At 43.2% G+C, this 8,972-nt stretch overlaps 1 protein-coding gene across 1 annotated transcript in view; it reads right to left on the bottom strand.

The window, feature by feature from the left end:
• Positions 1 to 150: 150 nt before the first annotated feature.
• Positions 151 to 8,972, bottom strand: part of capn15 (calpain 15) — a 35,813-nt gene continuing 26,991 nt past the window's right edge. Inside the window, 5 exon segments of the mRNA XM_018681829.2 lie at positions 151 to 3,492; positions 4,955 to 5,133; positions 6,835 to 7,004; positions 7,150 to 7,385; positions 7,486 to 7,647. Of these exon segments, the coding sequence (XP_018537345.1) occupies positions 3,315 to 3,492; positions 4,955 to 5,133; positions 6,835 to 7,004; positions 7,150 to 7,385; positions 7,486 to 7,647 (925 nt within the window). The 3' untranslated portion in view covers positions 151 to 3,314.

Below are 8,972 nucleotides of genomic sequence, written 5' to 3'. Positions count from 1 at the left end.
AAGAGAAAATCAAAATCAAAACTATATTTCGGACAGCTCTGCATGCTTGACAGGACATTTCTGCGAGTCACAAACTAAAACAGCCTTTTCTTTGTTGGTGGAAATTTGATTACAGAAAACATTAAGTTCATAATAATGACAAATATTGCCTTTTTAATTTAAAAAAATTTATTTGGTCCATCGGAACCTGAGATTGAAAATTAAACATACATATGTTTGTACACATATACTCATATCCCTCCCCCAGAAAAGATCAATAAAATATATCTCACATTCATCAGAGATCCATTTTTTCAGCATTAGGTTTCTTTTTTTGTTTCTACTATCATACTTTCATTATTTTTTTTTACAAGTTTAAAAGGGTCAGATATAATTTTTTTTGTCTTTTTTAAAATCTTTTGTGTGGCTTATGTTTGCAGTCTGTACAATTTACAAGGAGGAGACCAGACAAAGGAGAAGAGAGAAAAGGCGTTGTGTTGGTTGCTCTGTTGAGGAGCCAGTTTTTATCCCACCCCCCGGCCCCCCAGGCTGCAGCCTCTTCAGCAGCAGGGGGCGCCCCCGAAGCACAGAAGAGTCCCCACAACACAACTTAGGAAGGACACAAGCAAGAGCCATAAATGACAATTATGACAAAAACAAGTATTTAAAAAAAAAAAAAAGAGAGAGACAGAGAGAGAGAGAAAATCAATCTCATGTAAATGTAAAGTGATCCAGCGGTGACACTGAATTTTTGAGGTGCCTTTTTCTTTGCAGGTGTTTCAGTGCAGGTTCATTTCTCGTCAAGCTAATCCCTCCAGGGCTCAAACTGAAGCCTTAAATTATCACATTCCTTTATCTGTCATTCATCAGCTCAGTAATCAACAGTACTCAATAGACAACAGGCCTGCAAACCACTTATACAATAAATTAGACGTTATATTTCACAGCTGCTCGGCTGCGACGACGCACGCACGCACGCACTCACACTCATAGGGCGAACAAGACATCTGAAAGTGGTCATTACACCTTATGTTTCTTTGGAAAACATATTTACAGTTACTTCAGCTTCAGGTTTCTCTAAAGTAATGTTTACATCGCTGTAGTAGCTCTCTGACAAACGGTCCTGAAGATGTGGGGTTCAGCCTACCAGCGACGGTAGATGTGGTTGTGCAGAGTAAAGTTAAAACGCAGTGCTGCCATCAAACCCGACGATACTGACAAAAAGGGAGGACTCTCATGAGATGATTTGCGTTTCAGCACTTGTTTAACTCAAGGTCTGTGAGCTTAAGTCCTGAGCAATCATTCTTTGTATAAGTCCTCCAGGGATTTTGTTTTTCAGCTTTCAAGTTTTTTCCCATTTCACTACACAATAGTGAGACATCAACTTTGACTTGGAAAAAAAAATCTCTCCCACTTCACCCTGTTACTATAGTACCGCATTAGTCTCCCCCCCTCTCTGATAAAACATCTATGTTGCCATGGTGAGGGCTGAAAGATCCTTAGTGAACGAGGAGTAATGGCTTTGACGGTGGAGAAATTGGAAACAACATGAAGGTGAGGGCCCCAAGAAGAGGACCTGCGTCAGACAGCTGTGGGCGAATCATCCTTTGAAATGACGCAGCCGAAAAAACTCGGAGAGAACTAAACTATTTTCTGTGTCATAACGTGTCTCAGGGGGTCCCTTCTCTCTCTTGTTATGTGTGCACGCACTCTGACAAAATGGTAATTTGTTATTACACGAGGACTCCGTGCCGTCGCTAATGTGCTGTCGGTGTATCCTTGTGGGAGGGTGGCCCAGATGCTCGCGCTACACCCAAGCAAACAAAAGTGGTCCCTGACCTCCCAGAGTAAACTCGGCAGCTCCACTTAAGAGCTCCCCTATGGCAAACTGACAGTTCAAACAGCCACTAGCTCCTTTAGCACTCCTAAGTACACTACAGTGTAAAGCAACATAACGGCAAACTGCTGGAGTGCGAGAAACAGACGAATACTCACTGACCTTCTGTACCAAAAAGGGATCAGACACCAAATCTGAGGTGTCGCAATCCAAGAGTGCGAGATGCAGCATTTATTCACTCTGTATAATGTCTAGTATCTTCAGATATAAACTGACTGCTGAACTGGAGGAGAAGGGGCAGCGTGCCTGAGGGATGAACTACAAAGCTAGTCATGTAATGACTCACCTCCTGCATTTAGACCCCACACTGTGACTGAGTGAAAAGGACTGAAAAACAAGTAAGTGAAAGAAAAAAAAAGAGGTACAGTGGTTGTTTTTCTGTAGGGAAAAAAAAGCCAAAATTGTATGTTAGCCTAGCCAGTAAGTGTTTATGAACAACAGAGATACATAAAGATATTATTCCAGCTACTATACACCTGTCACTGAACCAGCTTGAGGTTTTCGCTTGACTCCAGCTTCCTATACAAATCATGAGTTTGGTCCTGAGCTAGAGAGCGCTAGACAGCACTGCGGTGATGATGAGAGTGGAGAAGCACAGTACTGTATGGATGATGGCTTTTTCTATAACGTCAAACGCACAAACATTGGACAAGACAGCAATGACGGTCATGTATAAAACAAGTAAGACTGATACTGACAAGTGTACTGTATATATGTATTGTAAAAAAAAGAAAACATGTATGACTATGAGTAAAAGTAGAAGCTGGGTTTGGCTCATTGAGTACCGTATTGAGGGCTGGGTGAGATAACCCCCCCGCCCCTCCAAATCGTCCTGCTTCATTAGCTGACTTTGTGCACAACATGGAGGGTCAGAGAAAGGGTGGGCGGGTGGGGAGGGAAGTGTCCGATCATTGCAGGTGATTGGCTCATTGGTTGTGGGCCAGCAAAATGGCTCAGTAGTTACAGCACTCCACCCTGGCTTTTTTTGAAGCTCATTGGAAGCAGGGTCGTCTCCTGTAAGCATATGAAACCGAGGGCTGACATCTGTTCCACATACAGCGCTTGTACAAAAAAGAAAGAAAAAAAAGTCTGAACCAGATCCTGTTAGGGTGAATAATCGTTTTGTGAGTGCGTCTTGGTCACTCGGCGTGGCCTGCTTCCCTCATTTCATCCTGACGTGGCACATCCACTTGGCAAGGGATAGAGTGTGTGAGGGCCGGATGAAAACTTCAGCATTTATGGAGCATTGGGAGGAGAGCACATAAATGCTGCCCATTCATGCTATACATTCAGGTGTGTGTTCATCCAAACACATCTTTTCTCTATGTCTTGGGGCTGTGCACACCACTTGCCCGCCACACGGCCTGGTTTTCCAGTGGTCTGACAGTTCATGGGATTATTAGAGTCTGTGTGTGTACAGGGACAAAGTGGGCGGTGGTCATAGTGGCCTGGGCCGGTGCAGGCCATCAGTGTCTGGGGTGAGCTGCGGGCTGTGGGTGGCTTTAGTCGGGGTCCAGTCTCCCAAAGAGGCTTGGGCGGCCTTGCGGTGAGCCAGGCGGTGTGTGATAGAAAAGCCAGCATTTCCTTCCAGCTGTGAGAGCACCACCAGCACCTGCCTGCAGAGGGAGACAGAGAGCATCACAAAAAACACTCAGATGCTGAGAGAACACCTCCGCTTTTGGGCCTTTCTAGCATCAGTCAAAGCAAATCAAGGACATGTTGAGCATTCTGAATAGAAATATAATTCTCTTCAGTTGTGAATTGTGTACAATGCAGTAAGGTAAGGGAGTGTATGAAAATGACTGCAGTGAGGACAGTGGGCTGAATTTTATATTTCATTTTATAAAAAACAATGCCTTCCACAACATTATTAATACTTTCTTTGGACCCTCCCATTAACTTAAAAAAAAAAAAACTGCAATATTCCTACTTAATATCTCAAAATAATCTATTTCTAACAAAACTTAACAGGAGCAGGAACAGACGACAGATTGCTGATGGACAAGAGAACACCAATATTTTTGCACCATTCCAAATTATTAAAATAAATATAAAATTGCTTAGATCTTTTTGATTAGTAACTATTACTAATTCAATATATATTTGCATTACAATAAATCTCACAGAGGAAGACTGAAAGAAACTATAAATCTGGGATGAGAAAAAAGACCCTCCTCTGCTTTTTTCCTGGACCCTTGTAATAATTTTCATACAGTCCCTAAACATGGCCCTGATCTGGGGACTGTTTATTAGTTGCTAAGAGAAGAACTTAAAGCTAGGATTGGAGGATTTTCTCTCTTTGACTGATATCTAACTCCACTCTAGTGACAACTACATCTTGTCCTGAGTGTGGTTACCTAACTGCTAAATGCTTCCACCTATTATGGAGAGTATAATAGCGAGTGAGTAAGACCATCAGAAAATAGGACTGTGATATTGCAGCACTGAGTGTTTTATCAAGTGAATTGACTTAATCTTCTTGTTAGATGAGAGAAAACGACATTAAAAGACATGGTCCTCATGCATGGCGACTTTTTACAGTTTCCTATTATGTGGGACATAACTTCGAGGTGATAAGGTCGTAAATTTGCATTAATGTGCACAGTAATGTGTCTGTGTGCCTGAAACCTTCATACATTAGATGTCCAAAGAACTTAAATTCAGAGAAAACTAATGATGTGTGAAAAGCTGCACTGTGCTTGATTCTGCAGGTGTGTATCTACAGTACCTATAATATTTTTCAAAGGGCAGTGTATAATTAGGTTTAACAGAAAACAAAGCAGCTATAACTGTGCTGAGACCAGCCTAAGGTAGATTATTAAGAAATATAGAGCGCTAATCCTCTGGGATCACTACGTTTATATAAGTGCGTATGTGTGTACAGATATAATCGTCTAAATGGGAGTATGTTTGCTTCACCTGTACTAAATGTTCCCAAAGCATTTAATCTCCTCACTTGTTATCTATTCAGGTTATTCCTACCAAGGTAAAATATAGCCTGATAAAATAAAAAGGCCTTTCAGAGTTATGTGTATGTGTCTGTGTGCATGTGTGTGAAGAGGGTGTAAAAGTGTGTACCTGTGCAAAGGCGGTACGCTGTCGATGGTCTTGAGGCTGCCGCGTGTTGACACCACATTGAAGCTGTCAGTGCAGTCGCAGGAGACGTGGAGGTAGTATTTAGGGTGGCGGTTTTCCACCACCACGATAAGCCCCGCCCAGCCGTGGGTCAGGTAGTAGCATGTCATGCCTTCACGGCCCTGAGAGGAAAAGAAAGCCAAAACTGTAAGTAGAGCACACATCCATGTGATGTTTATGAGACCTACAACCTAAGTTCAATTCACTAAATGTATTGGGCTGCTATATGAATGAAACTCAGCTTAAGGTTTTAACCATTTACTGCAACAATAATCCTCTTAGGCCCCCCAGCAGAGCCTTAGAAACACAATAATTCACATATTCTAAATGCTAATACATGAGTGTGTGTTGGGGTGGGGGGGGTGTGGTGTGAAGGAGTTAAAGTGGCTGAAAGCAGGGATATGATGATCAGTGAAGGTCTACGCAGAAGAAAATAGAGCTTGATTGGGCCAACATATATGAATGAACAACCATTCACACTCACATTCACACCTAGGGGCAATTTAGAGTTAACCTAACCTGCATGTCTTTGGACTGTGGGAGGAAGCTGGAGTACCCAGAGAGAACCCACTGAACCGCTGCCCGCCACCCGCATTTGTATTTATATATAATAATATATATATATATATATATATACATACATATATAGAAAATATACCCACATATAAAGTATGCCCCAGGCTAGTGTAGGTGAAGACAGCAATATTTTTTCTAGAGGCATAACAAGGGCAAAATAAGTTTTTTCCCCTACAACAACATACCCCATGGCTACACTGAATTCTAATCTACTGAGGCTAATATATACAGAGAGACTGCTAGATTTCTGCCAGTATGACTCCCAACTGGTAGTGAAAAAAAAAAACAAACCTTGGTCCTTGATTTTCAAACTACAATGTAGCTGCATTGAAAAGGTACATCACCACCAGCAAATATTTTTTAATGGTGTTGAAATGCTTTTAAAACTGCGTTCTGCATTCACTAGAACAACTCCCTCTGAAGGTGAAATGACTTTCATCTCTCTTGCAGTGACGGCTGATCTCTCTTTTGGGGCCTGTAATTGTAATAAAGTTAACACAAGTGCGGCTAAACTGCTTCAGTGGCTGTCATTTCACCTCAGTGACACCATCCATGAATCCCACTGTAATTAAAATATATCTGTCAGCAGTCCAAGTTATGTGACTCATAATTCAATCCGCTTTTTTCATGACTCAGGACTGGTCACATTATTTATTAATATCCAAGAAATAGATATTTTTTTTGTAACCATATTGTCAAACACGAGAAGTGTAGTGGCTGTCGTGCACTCCCGAGTGCTTGGCCCACCTACAGTGAGTGCTGAATTCCTGGAGCGCTGAAGAGCTGAATGATTTAACAAAGATGATCTCAAGTGTTTAAAAAGCGCTGTCATCCTCTGAAATACCAGGCAATGTGACAGCACTTTTAGGATAGCGCTGTTCAGGAGAGCCAGAATAATTTGTTTCCTTGGGTGTGAGGGTGTGTGCGTGTGTGTGCGTGTGTGGGTTAGATAATGCGCCGGCACTTGCATGTGTAAAGGCAGAATAGGATTCAGGACTCTGCTGAGGAAATCTAAAGCGTTATCTCAAAGTGGCTTACAGAGTCGCAAGCCTTCTCCAGCTTCACAGGCATATATATTATATTCAAAGATGAACTCTGTGTGTGTGTGTGTGTGTGTGTGTGTGTGTGTGTAGGGGTGACAGAGCTAGGAGGGAAGACAAGGAAAGTGAAAACTCAGAACTGAGGATCTAATAATTAACACAGTCTACATCTGCTTGTTGTCTCCTTGTGAAATGAGTGCGTCTCACCTCGTGTCTTTCCCCTTTGTTTTCTGTAAGGAGGATGATGGCGTCGGCCAACGTGGTGGCGGTCGCCTCCACCTGCTCCACCATCACCTGCCTGGAGCTATAGATGGCAAGGATGTAGCCCGGGAAGTCCTGGCTGGGCCGCCGCGCTGCTCCGCTGGTAGGGCTTGAGACTTTGGGAGGGAGACAGTAATGAGTTTCAGATAAAAACTAACAAATGCTGTATGTTTAAAGTCAGCTGAAAGCTTCTGTTAATGCTGAGTAAATGTTCATAAACAAACAAAAAAAGCTTTGTGCATTTTCCATCTGTACACCTACTGGGTGTGGCTGGACCTCCTGTCCCGCTGACATTCATCTGCCAGTGGTTGAAGGCGCAGCAGACGACGGCGTACTCTCCCGGCTCCAGCATCACATCGCAGCCGACAAACTTCTTCACCGCCCGCTTGCTGTGGGCCAGCAGGCGGCCCAGGGTCAGCTTGTTGCCGTTGCCGAAGGACGCGCGAAACACCATGATGCACAGGTCCAGCAGGTGGCTGTCAGCCGTGTCTGAACGTCTGGGGAGGGGTGAGATGAACGGGTTAGAGCAGAGACAGGAGGGGAAGGAACAAAAAAATAAAACATAGATGGGCCGGAGAGGAGGTCTGATGACTGTACCTGCTTCCTTCCTGGAAGAGAGCGAACTCCAGCGCTGTCCTCTCCAGCACGGTGAGGGCTGTAACGGTGACTGGCCCGCTGGCCTTGCTGGGGAAGCAGCCCTGTAGCCTCACCTCCTGCCAGTCTGAGTGGATCTTACAGATGTCAACCGAGTCAAAGTACCTGTGGGAGGAGGTGGAGGAGGAGAAGGAGGTGGCAGAAAGGGGAGAGCCTTCTTTAGTCTATACACAGTGTGTCGTTGACAAAAAAAGTCTTCAAAAGTGTATAAGTGCTGTTCATCTGCGCCACTGACAGTTTGACCGTCTGCTCTCCTCCTGTCATGAGCTAAGTCTATTTGTATGCATCACAAGCAGCTCTTTAACATTAGCATAGCCTCTGCGGGCGCTGCTGTACAAACATCATTTACCTTGCTAACATATCAAACCTCCTCCTTCAAAGACGGAGCCCCTGGGAGACAATCTGTTTCTCGCTTTCAGTCTGTTTTTCCATTGTTTCATCACTTCTTAACCTCGCTCTGACAACTGTCTTACATCTTGCTTTTGTCTTCTTGACAATCAAGAAGAGGAGAGAGGGAGACGGGGGAGGTATGTTGAAGTTTTACAGTAGGTTTTGATCACTAGAGATAAATATGTCTGCTGCTGCAATATTCTGTTTCGTTAATGTTTTGCAATTGCATTCAATGTAAGAATAATTTTGCAGATGTTACTAATAATCAGCATCTGTCCTATTCGTCCACTTGATGTGTATGAGTCAATATATGGGCGGACCATTACTTCTTTTTCCATACTGAAACAAGTCTGGGCAGTCGCAGGCTACAGGTTTGTCACATAGTGCACAACTGAGAGATTATTTGACTGTCAGAGACAACAATAAACAGCCAGAAGACAGATGGGATTTTCCGTCTCGCCTGAACACATTTTTCAGGTTGGCAGTCGTTTGGGAGGACAGCCACACTTGGTCCTTGTGGACTCATCACAACTCTTATTTTGTCAGACAGGGGAGACAACGAGTAACATGGTGACAAACACACATGATTTATCCTTAGTTGAACCCTCTAACCTGGTGGACTTTGTGACGATGCGCATTGATTGGATGGTTTGCAGTGCAGACAGAAAGGACAAAACATTTTCAAAGCAAAGTGTGGCCCTGTTATGAGTATGTGAATGTAAAATCAGGTTAGTTATGTAAAATAGAAACACTTAGTGAAATATTTTTGGTGACAGTCACACCGATTCTCTTCAACCTTTATTAGATTTTTTGCTTTGGAGTGGTTTTAAGGCTGTAATTCAGTTCCATTTTCATTCAGTTTTCTTTAGACCCGCACACAAACCTATTATGTTTCAGATAGTTCTCAGTTTTGTTTTCAATCAAACTCTTAGAGGCGACAGTGTTTACTGACCTCTACAAGGTCAGTGGCCAATGAAATGGCCATTTTATGAAAGGGAATGGCACAGTTCAAAAAACACCAGTCGATACTTGATGCCGTG

Source organism: Lates calcarifer, linkage group LG23, assembly GCF_001640805.2.
Source record: "Lates calcarifer isolate ASB-BC8 linkage group LG23, TLL_Latcal_v3, whole genome shotgun sequence".
NCBI lineage: Eukaryota > Metazoa > Chordata > Actinopteri > Centropomidae > Lates > Lates calcarifer.
The sequence above is the reverse complement of the archived record's forward strand: the minus strand, read 5'-3'. Positions and strand labels throughout refer to the sequence as shown.